This window comes from Anomaloglossus baeobatrachus, chromosome 9 (genome assembly GCF_048569485.1).
Source record: "Anomaloglossus baeobatrachus isolate aAnoBae1 chromosome 9, aAnoBae1.hap1, whole genome shotgun sequence".
NCBI lineage: Eukaryota > Metazoa > Chordata > Amphibia > Anura > Aromobatidae > Anomaloglossus > Anomaloglossus baeobatrachus.
Genome location: NC_134361.1, coordinates 37,160,872 through 37,177,115, shown reverse-complemented (window position 1 = coordinate 37,177,115; position 16,244 = coordinate 37,160,872). Strand labels below are relative to the sequence as shown.

Sequence of the window (16,244 nt, the reverse complement as noted above, 5' to 3'; positions counted from 1 at the left end):
CCTACAGCAGATGGGGCAGATGCCACCCTACAGTAGATAGTCTATAGTTCCTGGCATTATAGGTCTAGTTTACATCATCCTGGTGAAGTAGGGCTATGGTTAACTCTCGGACACATAGAAAAGGACCCCTGAACAATAAAAATGTATGGGTCCTTTGCAACCCAAGAGCTCATCATAATGCACAATTACATATGCTTTGGAGGTCGAAATGGACCCCCTTACCTCTTGGGCCTAGATTGTATCAATGATATATTCATTCCTGCATAGCTCCTACCATACCGCAGGGGGGACGTATTCTTGTACGATGGTGGTGGAGTGGCCTGATTCGAAACTATTGCCAGCTAAAGTAGGTTGAAACAAAAATTTTACTGTTACCAGATACTTGATGGTTACACTTGTCTTGGAGGGCACTAGCACTTGATAGTTGCATTTCACACTAGGTGGCTCTGTTGTTTGAACAGTCCAGAACATATTTAAACAGACTTTATTACACTTTGGTTCTAACACTTGTTTTCTATCCTGGGATCACGATTGGCTCCACAGGGCCCTCAAGTCTGAGTTAATTCACACAAACCTCAGGACAGTGGTGACTTCAAAATGCTCAAGAAAATTTCTCACTTTAATATCATCTCGCAATTCAGTAGTAAAACAGTCATTCCTGGCCCTTTTCCTGAGAGCCTTTTCTGTTCCGACCTTTCACGCCTCTGCTGCACCACAAAACTGAACCAACCCGGCCACATCACAGCCAACTCTCCGGTACACGCTGCTCACTAACCCCTACTAGATCAGTACTGCACACAGCTGTAGCCTCCAGTGGATATGAATCCTGAATCACCCAAACCACATTGGATTGATGTCGCTAAAATCCTTCGTAGATTCCCTAAAACTTGCCCTTTTCCATGATAACAATGTGCCAAGCTCACGTGACATCAGTCATCGTCAACTGCGCTAAGTTTTCACAAAGCTGCCCTTATCCATGGCTAGGCTATCTGAGACTTCTACAAATATGGTCACAGATCTCTAGGTTAGCTCATCATCGTTGGTCTGTGACAGTCTTAAGACCTGGACTATTGGTTCTTCCTAAGAACACAAGCGTCTCCACAGGCCACAGGTCAGGTTCTTTGGCATCCAGCCACCGATGCTGCATAGATGAACAAGTCAATTTTGACCAAAGCTCCTCTGATGGACAGGCCATATATTTAACACTCTTCACAAGCGTCACCGTAGGCCATGGGTCACATTCTTTGGCTTTCAGCAATCGATGCTGGCCGGATGAACCAGTCAATTCTGGCCAAAGCTTCTCTAATTTACAGGCCACATATTTAACACTCTTCACAAGCATCTCCACAGGTCACGGGTGACGTTCTTTGGCTTTCAGCCACCGATGCTGCCCGGATGAACAAGCCTATTCTGGCCAATGCTCCTGTGATGGCTAGGCCACATACCTAACACTCTTCACAGGCCAACCCAAGTACATTTGGCACCTCTGATCTATAATCTAATGTCTATTGGGGGTCTTTGAAATCCACCCGGTCACTGGACCCTGTGTACAGTCCGCCTCATGAAAGTCTTATAGAACCCTTTTCCTTTTGTATCTTGTTTATGTAATTAGACATAAGGGACAAGAAGCGAAACTATTCTAATGTCTCATCTAGTCTTTTATCAGAACTGGAAATTCCGAAATTTTAATATATATTTATCTGTATCATGGCTGAGTCACACCGTACCTGGGATTTTCAGAGCGATGATGTCACTTGGCAGGAAGCAAAGGATTTTAACAATTCAAAAAGTCTACAAGTTCCTGTGGTTGAGGCTTATACAGTAGGAATAGCATCCGGCCATCTTATTATAAGGGCTATTTTGCACATAATTTACAGTAAATAATATATTATCAACAGATTGAGTTACAGCATCATGTACATATCAGATATGTCTTCATTGTTTTCGATGAGGATTAATTTTACATGAGTTAGGGGTCATTTATTGATTCCTAGATTACGTCAAAGATCATAGTACTGTGAATGATACAAATGTTTAGGCGGTCCCATGCTAAAGCCTAAATCCCCTGACTTCTATGGGGTAGTATTGCTATGTCCACAGGTAATGATTGACATCACAGTTTAATGGTGTTCCCCTATTTGACAAATCAAGTTGAGATCAACGACAAAGAGTGTCTTTCTCACTAGAGAAACCAACATGTCCACCAGAACTTGGACAGTCGACTGATTTTTCCACTGTAACTGTAATACTTTAATTCCCCTGTGGTGGCGCTGCAGATATATTGCTCACTGTTTCTCCACAAAATACAGGGAACCCCTCTTACAGAAATATGGGCTCATCTAGTTAGGTGGATTCTCTAAGACGCAAGTTAAGAGAATAAGAGAACTGTGGAAAAAAGCGCAAAATAGGGTCTTACCCCAATATATATAGGGTCAAATGCGAGCAGAACTACTCACCAAATGAAGTTGTGACAGTCACAACTCCTATAAGTGCATGGAATCCAGGTCAACGGCAACAGCACCCCACAGGCAGATAACAGAGAGAAAATAGAGACGGGCTTTTCATACCGCGCCAATGACCACTGATGAACGTTGTGAGATCAATGTCACTTTATTCCAGGTCTACGCGTTTCAGGAGTCTCTGCTCCCTTCCTCAGGACAAAACAGGCATAAGGAACATCAAATCTTCCTTCCTTCGATTTGATGTTCCTTATGCCTGTTTTGTCCTGAGGAAGGGAGCAGAGACTCCTGAAACGCGTAGACCTGGAATAAAGTGACATGAAACTCACAACGTTCATCAGTGGTCATTGGCACGGTATGAAAAGCCTGTCTCTATTTTCTCTCTGTTAAGACGCAAGTTAGGGAGATGGCACCTGAAATGGCGACATCCAGGGCAACAGCAGGGAACCCCAGTAGACAGAGAACCAGGAGGGGGACACAAACACAGAGGAACTGAAGATAGATTTTTTTCTGTTGTAATATGAGCAAATCCACACAAAAAATGTTAGGCTCACAGAAAATGAAGAGTTAATTATAAAATAAATGGATAGCTACCAGCAGCAGAGATGAACATGTAAGCTCGTTTATACAGAACATATCCTTTGTTGCAGCAGCGTTTATAGCGTGAACAATGCCAGAGAAGAGTTTTCTTTTTAGGTTTACAGCGGACGAAGGATTAGTTGCAGGTCTGAGCCAAGAAGTAAATGTAGATCGTAGAAACAAACAGAAGTCTGATGAGCTGATTCCAGCTAAGAGATCTGTTGGTGAGATGAACTCCATGGCAGAAGGTAAGTGGACACAAGGCTTATCCAATACTCAGACACATAGGTGAGAGAGTCAGCTTTAAAAGGTCTTGTGTGATGACTAGAGATGAGCGGACCCCTGGAAGTTCAGGTTCTGCTGGTCCAGGTGAAATTTTTTAAAGTTCGGTTCTGGATCTGGACTTGACCAGAACTTCATTTGAAGTGACTAATTGGGCATTTTGGGTCACAAACCAGATGAAACCAGCCATTAAACAGATCACTTCCAGGGGAGAGTGAGCGAGGTTTTCCCATTTTTTTTGGGGGGGGGGGGGGGTGCACACAACATCTGATCATGCTATTGTTTACTCCTAGCGCGAGTCGATCAAACACTGCAAGTGGCTCGCACTGGGCCAAGGACCGTGCATACCCACACAAGTGGTTTGCATTTGTAAAGCACCCAAACTCCAAACCCAAACTTTGTTTTCTTGGAAAAGTCTGAGTTTGTACCAAACACCGTTTCGCTCATCTCTAGTGATGACTAATGATGGGCAAGCGTGCTCAGCAATCAATCAAGCCTCGGGGTGCTCGGACGAGTATCACAGGTTCAAAGGTGTGTCGTTCATGAAACATTGAACGCAAAGCTCAGGCTTGCTTCACTAAATGATGCGAGCGGTAACCTCAGGGCCAGTGTCACTATTCAGCGCACCAGGGCAAATACCGGGGCCCTGGACCAATAGGGGGACCCGCTCGCTGTTGGGAAGACAGTCAGCGCTGTCTGCCCAAAGGTGTCTTAAGTCCTTTATGATGTATGGGGCCTGGGTAACTGTCCCCCCCCCCTCTCCCTGTGCACTCTTTCGTCCCGTGCACTATTTCTCTGCACTATGTGCTGAGCCAGGAGCAGAGATCAGTGATGTCACCTGACACCTGCGGTAAGCAGCACTGATCTCCTGTATCGCTAGGACACTGCTCAGTGGTAAGGACGCTGCACTCATCTCAAAGCACAAGGAGGAGAAGACAGAGCACAGTATGACAGACGCACAGGTGAAGAAGAAAGAGCATAGGGTGAAAGACCACACAGGGCGAAAAAAGAGAGCACGGGGGGGGGGGGAGAGACTGCACAGGGGAAGGAGAGCACGGGGAGAGGAGATTATACTGGGGAGAGACTGCACAGGGGAGAGACTGCACAGGGAGAGAAGAGAGAGCACAGGGGAGAGCCAGCGCACGGAGGAGAAATCGCACAGGGGAGAGAGCGCATAAGGGGAGTAAAGAGAGCGCACAAGGGGGGGGATTATTTTTACGGGAATATGCATATATGCGTATATATGTATTGTATAACCCTGTAACCTCTATATTCTAATCATGAATCGTGGTATGTGTTAAAGGGGCCCACTGGGACTCTTTTGCCCAGGGCCCACGAAAACTTGCAGGTACACAGTGTACAGAGCAGAACACCACAACTCCACACACTGTGTAGTGGCCATTCTCAGGTACTGCAGCTGAGCCCACATTCACTTCAAAAGGAGTTGAGCCGCAGTACCCGAGAAAAGTCTACACAGTGTGCGGAGTTGTGGTGTCCTGCGTAATTTTACTATGTACTTGGCAACTGAAGGACCTGCAAAAAGCTGACCGGTGGTGGTTCTGGGTGTCGGATCATCTCAAATCAGATTCTGATGACCTCTCCTGAACAAACAAAACTACCCGAATATTTTTACATTTCCACGTACCTCTTTATTTAGGAACTTTTTGAACTTTTTCGTTAAATAAGAAATACAAACTATATAAAAAAAACACATTAAAAACAAATGACAATTTGATTCATAATAGAAATGATTTGTCTTCTTATACACTGAATTATACAGACTTTTTTTTTTTGCCGGGTGTTTACTCCCCACCCATGAATGTATCCACCACTGAAAAAAAAAAATTTAAGTGTTTTCTTTCTTTTTTAATTTTGTACGAACTTTTCCCTGAGTAGACACCATTTCAATTTCCATTTCTCCAGCCGAGCCCACAAATGTGCAACACAAAAAAAAGCTGCCTTATGCTGAATGGGCCTTGGCTGCCATACCGGACGCAACCTATGTACAAGAATGGCTCTAGTTTTGGCTCTTGTTTTGTTTTCGAAAATTGTTCAACGCCTTTAATGTCACTTGTTTTCCAATGTAAATGATATGCGGTCAATAATCCCTACTTTCCAAAAGAAGCTACATGTATAATAACACCTTGGTATGATCTCTTCTCTGAAAAGACAACTACTGACATAAATTACAGGCCAACTTATATATTCTATATGTTCCTTAATGGTTCGATAATTGTACTTGGCCAGTTTATAGAGATGAGCAAAACATTTGGAGGACCCTTTGTCAAGAGTCCACATCAGAACTCCTCGGCAAGTGGACCAGGTCGGTGCAGACTTTCTCAGCTGGCTTGAAAGCCAACATGTTGGGTGCCCATCACGATTACTAGGCCCACAAAATGCCATGACAGCGCACAAAACAAGCCAACTGACTTATTCCATATGTTCCTTACTGGTTTGATAATTGTACTGAGCCCGTTTATAGAGAGAAGCAAAAGGTTTGGCAACACCCTTTTGTCAAGAGTCCACATCGGAACTCCTAGGCAAATGGACTTGGACGGTGCAGACCTCCTTGGCTAGCTTGAAAGCCAACATGTTGGGTGCCCATCACGAATACTAGGCCCACAAAAATGCCATGATAGAGCACAAAACAGGCCAACTGACTTATTCTTTATGTTCCTTAATGGTTTGATAATTGTACGTGGCAAGTTTATAGAGATGACCAAATCATTTGATGGACCCTTTGTCAAGAGTCCATGTCAGAACTCCCTAGCAGATGGACTAGGATGGTCCAACCTTCCTCGACTGGCTTGAAAGCTGACATACTGGTTTCCCATCACTATGACTAGGCCTACAAAACACCATGATAATGCGGCAGGGATTGCAGTGGCCTAGTAATCATAGAATGGTAGAGGTGGAAGGGACCTCAAGGGCCATTGGGTCCAACCCCCTGCAAGTGTAACCTCTCGTAAATCATCCCAGCTACATGTTTACCCAGTTTCCGCTTGAAGGTTTCCCTTGATGGAGAGCTCACTACCTCCCATGGTAGCCTGTTCCACTCTCTGACTGAGTGGTGCCCAAGATCGCGGCATTTGAATTAGTTTGCAGTGCCTTAATCCAACTGCCTTAGTCCAACTGCTAGTGTTTCCCCTAAAATCTTTTTTTGGATATTTAGGTTTATTTGTCCTCCATATATGAATATTAGAGTTGTAACTTGAATGCAAAATCATACAAAGGCCCCCACCTATAATACTGGTGTCCTCCATTGTGGCAGAAGGACGTTTAAAACCTTCTAAAGCTCCAGAGTTTGGGAACAACTACTACTTTTGCACTCCAAAATCAACGCCCGGCCTGAATGTTGAAATCTGTTGGCTGCTACCTTGACGCCTTAAAGGTTGGACACTGCACTTTAATTTCCTCATAGCTTAGTCTCAGAGGAAAACCCATCTAACACTTGAGGACCAAGCATGACCATGTGTTACACAGATAGTTCAACAATATTAATGGGAACTTGGGCGTCATGCTTCATTCGTCTTGTAGTGGCGCTGCGATGAAATCAAACCCTAATCGAACCCTCACCAGATTACAGGCGATCACTAGGATTTCAGCACCAAGACAGCCTGTGGTCAACTTATCATCAGGAGCCTCTTCTAAACAAAATATTTTCGGCTAAAGTGGACAAGGAGGACGTAGCAGAACCCAACTTGAAAGTTTTCCATTCTTAGAAGAACAAGTTATTTTTTCCTGATTTTAACCGTGGAAGACGACCCAAGTTTGCCTCCTACCCAGCTTACCTTCTTCTCCATCTCAGGTGTCATGGCTTGTCTACGGGTAAGGTCAGGACTTACTCTACCGGTAGAACTGTCTATGTACAAATGCATCAGATATGGCACGATTATGTCATGTAAAAAATGTGTGCGTATATATACCAAGTGATAGCTACAGGATTGGCAGTATTGGAGGCGTTAGATGGAACTTTTTTCCAAATGTCACACCAAGGTAGGCGGATAAAGAGCAATTAACATTATTGAGTTGGGTCCAAAAAAGTTCCAAGCTGGGCGTCTATGTGGCCCATATATGTGTTATAGTGCGATCCACAGTCCTGTTCTTCATAGCTGGTACCACTTGACACATATGAGGGTCTCTTTTTTCAAGCGTGGTGGGTCCTGTTTTTTGCTGAGCTATGGGTAGGCGGGTAATCACGCCCTCTCTATATGGCATGGAGGAGGGGGATCATCACTCCAGTACTGGAATCAGGTGCTCTGTGTGAAAGAAGAGTCTTTGCTGCTCTCTGGCCTCTAATCCAGGAGGATCCTCGCAGTTGACCTCAGGTCTTCAACTTTAGGTTCAGGTACAAAGGAGTGAAGAGTGAGGACAAGTGTTGACCACAGGTCATTCTGACTAAAGTATGTGTAAGAGTCCAGTACCAGGTTGTTTTCATAACCTATAACCTCCAGTTACGAGGTCTCAGCTGCACTGACAAGATCGCACCACCATGTTTGACAGTTTTTCCACCTTTGGTGTTCGGCCAACATAGTAGATAATAGGGAGGGGATCCAAGGCATCTGGTACGCAGCACGGGGAGATGGAGGCACCCGGATTGTTCTGGTTATAGAGGGACAGGACCTGAAACAATGTTATTATATGTTAATATATATTCTCCAGGTCTCATAGGCCCTAACATACAACAATACATTTCTTGATCTGGACATAGAAATTGTGCACTGATTAGTTTCTTCCTTGGCTGGTGGTCAGCTAAAACCTTCCCCCATAGTAAAGAGGGCAGGGCTTGCTGATCATTGTTCTGCTGCAGCCAGTTGTCCTACAGCCACACACCGGACAGTAATGAGGAGGAGGGGAGATGGCTGAGCTACTTAGGCACTAAAGATTTCTTTCAATTGTTACATGAAACAAAATAGGATAAAAAAAAGGAGGATTTTAAAGGCAACCTGTCAGGCAAATCATGCTCCGAAACCTGCGGACAGCATGAATCAAAGGCCGACTGCACGATTCTAGCCAGGTGTGTTATTCTCTGAAGTGCTCCGGCGACTGATAGAAGTATCCACGTGTACACGCAAGGGAGAGACCTGCAATGGCACAGGGAAGAGCCGGCCTGGTCTCCAGCTTTGGTCCCTGACCGGATCATTAAGTAAACAGTCTGGTATTTCAGAGAATATTATACCTGGCTGCAGTCATGAGGTTTGGGCAGCATGAAGTGCCTGCAAGGTCCCTTTAAAGGGCACCAACCAGCAGGATCTTCATACATAAAAGTAAAGCCAGTCCTATACTGACTTTATTAGTCAGAATGTGAGCATACCTTTTGTTCTGAGATTGGATGTTTTATTTCAGAAATATGAGCAAGTAAAGTTCGATCAATGCGCTGCTATTTGATTGACAGGTGCAACAGGAAGGGAATATGTGGGTTGGGTCTTGCTATCTATTCCCACCGCTATCTGCCTGCCTGGCTTTTCTCACCCTGTCACTGTCATGGACGTTAATTCCAGTGCAGGCAGACAGGGGTGGGAATAGACAGCAATACCCAACCCACATATTCCCTTCATGTGGCACCTGTCAATCAAATAGCAGTGGGTCGGGTCTTGCTATCTATTCCTGACCCGGTCTGTCTGCCTGCGCCAGAATTAAGGTCTATGATGGAGACAAGGAGAAGAAGGCCAGGCAGACAGACAGGGGCGGGAAAAGATGGCAAGACCCAACCAACATATCCCCTTCCTATTGCACCTGTCAATCAAATAGCAGTGCATTGCTGGGACTTTATTTGCTCATATTTCTAAAATAATACATCAAATCTCAGAACAAAAGGTATGGTTACATTCAGCATCCTAGCCCCTGTATAGCCCTGGCTTTACTTTATATATGAAAATCCTGCTGCTTGATTCCCTTTAAGGCAGTAATTGCTGGGATATTTTTTATTTTATTTTTTTTTCAGTGCATTTTGTGTGTTTTGTATTGCTTTAATGTCTCTTCACTCACTCTGCTGTACTGCTTGTCCATGCTCCAGATAAAGGGGCAGTTCCCCAGGCAATAATTCGCTTCATAGCCTTTAGGTTCATGAATCCACTTCCACCCAAGGTCCTTTCGGAAGTTAATGTACAGCGGTTTCACGCAGCAGTTTTTTCCAGTATTCCTGTAAATTAGACATATTAGATTAGATCAATGACTGCTCTGCAACACTTTTCACTATGTGGGTCCATGCACAAGGCCTCATCTTCCACCGGGTGTCACAGATCGGCAGGATTCCCCCGGTGCGCTGTTTTTCGGAGAGAATGAAGGCTGCTGCCTCACAGGATGCACAGTGGTGATCTTTCATTGGTAATCATACAAATGCAACTCGTTCGGACGCTGTACTGGAGCCTTCGTTAGAAATTAAAGAATTGCTTTTATCATATATTGGATATTTATTAAAACCATGTCCCCTTTTCTATGGGTGTTTTACCACTATGGCACCTTTAAAACTGCAAATTGTGCATTACAGTATAAATAACACCTGCCAAAGGCTCCGGCCGCAGCTGAACAGCCTGTGTTTCTATGCTGATCATTACCAATATAGGTGTCAGTAAATCCTTTGGAGTAGTATCCTTATAGGACCACCACTGTGCCAATAAATCCCTTGGAGTAGTATCCTTATAGGACCACCATTCTGTCACTAAATCCTTTGGAGTAGTATCTTTTTTGGACCACCATTGTGTCAGTAAATCCTTTGGAGTAGTGTCCTTATTGGACCACCACTGTGTCAGTAAATCCTTTGGAGCAGTATCTTTTATCCTCCCTGATAACAGCGTGCTCGATGACCCCTGCCTCTCCATTGCATTACATGAGGATTGGAAACCAGGACAAGAAAGAGCTGCAGATACTATTTCACTTTTTACATCTCAAACTCTCATGGCGTTTATCACACCAACTACTCCTCCTCCCACTACACGGCCTACATTACTTTCTATGAGAGTGGCCTTTTCCAGGGGCGGAACTATAATAAGGGAATGTGTGCAATCACACATTGGCCCTGGAGCCTAGGGGGCCCAAACGGTCAGATAAAAAGACCATTACTATTAAAGGGCTGCAATAATTAGGGGCCCTGTTGGAGATTTTGTACTGGGGCCTATGAGCTTCAAATGATGCCACTGACCTCTTCCCATCTCTCCCAGACAACTCCCTCCACACAGTGCCCCCTTATATGTCAGCTGATAGCCACCATGTCTGTCAGCGCAAAGGTAAGGGACCCCGATTTTCATTTCCTGACAGAAGAAAATGGGGGGTCCCAGCAGTGTGATATCCTATAAATATGTACCGTATTTTTTTGATTATAAGACGCACTTTTCCTCCCAAAAATTTCTCTCTCAGCATTGTGCTGTGGGGCTCTGCATTGTGCGGTGCGGCGCGGCTCTGTGCTGCTCTGCATTGTGCGGCTCACTCAGCATTGTGCGGCTCTGCTCTGCTTGCAGTGGCGGGCGGTAAAGCACCAGCCATTCTGAAGATGTCAGTGGTGAGGGCTTCTTCAAATAATGGCGCGAGTCAGTGCGTGGACAGATGGAGCTCTCGGCTCAAGCTCTCATCTGCGCACGCGCACCATTATTTGAAGAAGCCCTCACCATTAACATCTTCAGAATGGCTGGTGCTTTACCGCCCCGCTGCACAGAGGATCCCCAAGGCAAGCAGCCCCGCGGCGAGTAGAGCAGCCCCGCACAGAGCTGAGCAGAGCTGCCCCGCACAGAGCAGAGCCGCACAGAGCAGAGAAGCCCCGCACTGAGTATCTGGGCCCCCCCTGTACCACTCGCAGCATCGCCATACTCCAGTACCGCACCTGCCACCTGTGACCCCTCACTCCACTGCCGGACCCCCTCACTGGTAAGACAACACCGGATTATAATACGTGCTTTTTTTTTCTCCAAATTTGGGGTGCGTCTTATAATCCGGTGTGTCTTATAACACGAAAAATACGGTATGTAAAAAAAAATCCATGTAAAATATAAAGCCAGAAGTTGTTATACTGACGTGCGGCAGTATTCCTCGTCCACCCCGCGCTTTCTTCGGCTGCCGTGTCCTTCCTGATCCCGTCCCTTGGGAGTGTATGTGATTAGGAGAAAAGGTTCATGTTTCTGATCTCGGCTGAGAAGTTTCATGTCGCCCCGTATGTTTGAAAAGCCTGGAATATAACAAAAAGATGGCATTTTAATTTTGAGAAGGAAAAATATTGGGCTGCAAGTCTTAATCATTTACCTCTTCACCACCGGGCAATTTTTCCATTTTTTTTTTCTTCCCCTTTTTCCAAGAGCCATAACTTTATTTTTCCGCCAACATAGCCGTATGAGAGGTTGTATATTGTGAAACGAGTTGTACTTTTGAATGAACCCATTAATTGTACCGGAAAATGGGAAAAAATTCCAAATGCGGTGAAATTGCAAAAAAAAGTGCAATTCCACAATTATTTTTTTGGGGGTTTTTATATACCATGTTCACTATATGGTAAAACTGACCTGGCAATATAATTTCCCAAGTCGGTACAAGTTCATAGATACCAAACATAAATAGTTATATTTTTATTTAATTGATGAAAAGAAGGGCAGAAAGTTTTTTTTAAAAAAAAAAAAAACTAAAAATTTCCAAGACTCTTAATGTTTTCATTTTTCGGGATCTGAGGCTGTGTGTGGCTTATATTTTGAGCCCTGAGCGGACGTCCTCACAAATACTATTTTTTAGGATAGATGTGATGTTTTGATCGCCTTTTTGTTGTTTTTAATTTTTTTCCTGCTACGCGGTGAACCGATCGTGTTACATTCTTTATATTTTGATAGATCGGACAATTCTGAACTCGGCAATACCAAATATATGTTTTTTTAATGTTTCATTTTCAATGAAACAAAAGGCGGGTGATTTGAACGTTTGTACTTGTTTTCATATTTTTTTTAAAAAAAAATGATCTAATTTTTTTTTTGTTTTTAGTAGTCTCCTTAAGGACTTGAAGCTGTGATCATCTGATCGCTTGTGCTGAACAGAGCAAGGCATTAGCACCGCTCTGAACAGCAGAAATGATGCTCTATGGATGGCGGCTCACATCTGCTGTTCACAGGAACATTGTCATGATAGACACAGGAGTCATCAGCGGACCCGATTGTCATGACAGATGAAGGAGTCATCAGCAGACCCGATTGTCATGATAGACACAGGAGTCATCAGCGGACCCGATTGTCATGATAGACACAGGAGTCATCAGCGGACCCGATTGTCATGACAGATGAAGGAGTCATCAGCGGACCCGATTGTCATGATAGACACAGGAGTCATCAACGGACCCGATTGTCATGATAGATACAGGAGTCATCAGCGGACCCGATTGTCATGATAGACACAGGAGTCATCAGCGGACCCGATTGTCATGATAGACACAGGAGTCATCAGCGGACCCGATTGTCATGATAGACACAGGAGTCATCAACGGACCCGATTGTCATGATAGACACAGGAGTCATCAGCGGACCCGATTGTCATGACAGATGAAGGAGTCATCAGCGGACCCGATTGTCATGATAGACACAGGAGTCATCAGCGGACCCGATTGTCATGATCGACACAGGAGTCATCAACGGACCCGATTGTCATGATAGATACAGGAGTCATCAGCGGACCCGATTGTCATGATAGACACAGGAGTCATCAGCGGACCCGATTGTCATGATAGACACAGGAGTCATCAGCGGACCCGATTGTCATGATAGACACAGTAGTCATCAGCGGACCCGATTGTCATGATAGACACAGGAGTTATCAGCTGACCTGATTGTAGTGATAGACACATGGGTCACAACTAGGGATGATCAAATACCTCTCATATTCGGCTTCGCAAATATTTGCCGAATAAATCGCCACTATTCGTAAATATTCGATGTGCAATGTAAGTCTATGGGAAACCTACTAAATAACTATTCGGAACTATTCGGGCTTCCCATAGACTTAAGGCCGCTTTACACGCTGTGATATCGTTACCGTTATTCGTTGCCCCCATCGGTTGTGCGACATGGGCAAATCGCTGCCCGTGGCGCACAACATCGTGCGGTTCCCCTCACACTACTTACCTGCATAGCGACGTCACTGTGACCGGCGATCCGCCTCCTTTCTTAGGGGGCGGTTAGTTCGACGTCACAGCGACGTCACTAATCGGCCGCCCAATCAAAGTGGAGGGGCGGAGATGAGCAGGACGAACATCCCGGCCACCTCCTTCCTTCCTCATTGCTGGCGGAACGCAGGTAAGGAGAGGTTCGCCGTTCCTGCGGTGTCACACATAGCAATGTGTGCTGCCGCAGGAACGACGAACAACCTGCGTCCTGCAGCAGCAATGATAATTGAGAACAGGGGGGCATGTCACGATTAGCGATTTTGAACATTTTTGCAACGATTCAAAATCGCTAATAGGTGTCACACGCAACGACATCGCAAAAGCAGCCGGATATGCGCCACAAATTCCATGACCCCAACGAGATCGCTTTAGCAATGTCATAGCGTGTAAAGTGGCCTTTACATTGCGCATCGAATATTTGCATAGCGGCGACCTAGTCGGAAAATATTCGTGAAGCCGAATATTTGAGGTATTCGATCATCCCTAGTCATAACCCATTGGCACCCCATGATCACGTCACATGGTCGCTGATGGGAAGAAGGCACTCTCCACTGGCATGTGTTAAATCGTGGCACTGTGTCAAAGATTGACGGCGGGATTTAACTGGTTAACAGCCGTGGGCAGATTTCTGATAAACCCGCAGATGTTAGAGGCACATGTCGGCTGATCAGATGTGCAGAGAAAGATGTGGGCTCGGCTTGTGAGCCTGCATAAAAGGGGAGGGACACACCCTTGGATGTGCCATAACGTCCAAGGTCGTAAAGGGGTTAAACACAGGTTTTTCAATTGGTCCCTATGTACAACATGCTGTTATATCTGCATAATAAATGGATATAGAATTGGAGGACAGAAAATCTCCTGTAGGTGGAATGTGTGGGGACACAATACTTTTGTCCATATGAGCTCTCGATCTATCTTATATTTCTGTTACCATCCTGTACTTACCCCATATTATCACCTGTGTCTGACTTTTCTGGCTACTACAGGAACACGGCTCTTGCAATGTGAAGGTCTCGTTCTCACCTGGAAAGCAGAGCAGGGAGTCTGTGAGTGGTTGCTATAGGCAACAAAGGACATTCTTAGTATAAGAAGCTTATGTGTGAGGTAATAAGATATCAGTGGAGAAAGGGATAGAGAGACAGACAGGGAGAGAAAGAAAGAGAGATACAGAGAGAGAGAGAAACAGAAAGAGGCAGACAGGGAGAGAAAGAAAGAGAGATACAGAGAGAGAGAGAAACAGAAAGAGGCAGACGGAGAGAGACAAAGACATAGAGAGAGACACTGAGATAGAAAGATATAGACAGACACAGCGAGACAGACAGAGACAGAGAGACAGACAGAGAAAGACAGACAGAGAAAGAAAGATACAGAGAGAGGGAGAGAAACAGAGAGAGAGGAAGACAGAGACATAGAGAGAGACACTGAGATAGAGAGATATAGACAGACACAGAGAGACAGACAGAGAAAGACAGACACAGAGAAAGAAAGAGATACAGAGAGAGGGAGAGAAACAGAGAGAGAGGGAGAGAAACAGAAAGAGGCAGACAGGGAGAGAGACAAAGACATAGAGAGAGACACTGAAATAAAACGATATAGACAGACACAGAGAGACAGACAGAGAAAGACAGACACAGAGAAAGAAAGATACAGAGAGAGGGAGAGAAACAGAGAGAGAGGAAGACAGAGACATAGAGAGAGACACTGAGATAGAGAGATATAGACAGACACAGAGAGAGCGAGAGACAGAAAGACAGACAGAGAGAGATAAACAGACAGACAGAGACAGAAAGAGAGATACAGAGAGAGCGAGAGACAAAGAGAGACGGAGAGAAAGAAAAAGAGATACAAAGAGAAAGACAGACAGTGAGAGAGAGAGACAGACAAAGAGACAGACCGAGAGAGACGGATAGAGAGAGAGACAGACAGACAGAAACAGATAGGTAGATATGGAGAGAGACAGTGTGAGAGAGACAGAGCGAAAGACAGAGACAGACTGAAAGAGTTGCATAGAGAGACACAGAGAGGGAGAGAGCGTGAGAGTGCGAGAGACACACTTAATACCGGGCAACGCCAGGTACTACAGCTACTGTAGTAAATAAATAAAAAGCAGCCATCACTCACTTTTTCGGGTCAGCCACCATTTCACCGTCTCGGTGACGTCAAAGGACAGCCACTCTCCTGATCTTCCTGGAAAGACGAACCTACTGTCCAGGTATCGGGAAGATGCGTTGCTTTCTACCTGTGTGAGAAGAAGGGAATTTTGTTTACTTACCGTAAATTCCTTTTCTTCTAGCTCCTATTGGGAGACCCAGACAATTGGGGTGTATAGCTTCTGCCTCCGGAGGCCACACAAAGTATTACACTTAAAAAAGTGTAACCCCTCCCCTCTGCTATACACCCTCCCGTGCATCATGGGCTCATCAGTTTTGGTGCCAAAGCAGGAAGGAGGAAACTTATAAATTGGTCTAAGGTAAATTCAATCCGAAGGATGTTCGGAGAACTGAAACCATGAACCAAAAGAACAATTCAACATGAACAACATGTGTACACAAAAGAACAACAGCCCGAAGGGAACAGGGGCGGGTGCTGGGTCTCCCAATAGGAGCTAGAAGAAAAGGAATTTACGGTAAGTAAACAAAATTCCCTTCTTCTTTGTCGCTCCATTGGGAGACCCAGACAATTGGGATGTCCAAAAGCAATCCCTGGGTGGGTAAAAGAATACCTTGATAAAAAGAGCCGAAAAACGGCCCCCTCTTACAGGTGGGCAACTGCCGCCTGAAGGAGTCGCCTACCTAGGC

At 45.1% G+C, this 16,244-nt stretch overlaps 1 protein-coding gene across 1 annotated transcript in view; it reads right to left on the bottom strand.

Moving 5' to 3' along the window:
- Nucleotides 1-4,952: 4,952 nt before the first annotated feature.
- The window catches only part of TGFB1 (transforming growth factor beta 1), a 37,142-nt gene continuing 25,850 nt past the window's right edge, over nt 4,953-16,244 (bottom strand). Inside the window, exons 3-7 of the mRNA XM_075323549.1 lie at nt 15,568-15,685; nt 14,392-14,469; nt 11,328-11,478; nt 9,309-9,462; nt 4,953-7,943 (exon numbers count right to left, since the gene is read on the bottom strand). Of these exons, the coding sequence (XP_075179664.1) occupies nt 7,785-7,943; nt 9,309-9,462; nt 11,328-11,478; nt 14,392-14,469; nt 15,568-15,685 (660 nt within the window). The 3' untranslated portion in view covers nt 4,953-7,784. The remainder of the gene's footprint in view (nt 7,944-9,308; nt 9,463-11,327; nt 11,479-14,391; nt 14,470-15,567; nt 15,686-16,244) is intronic.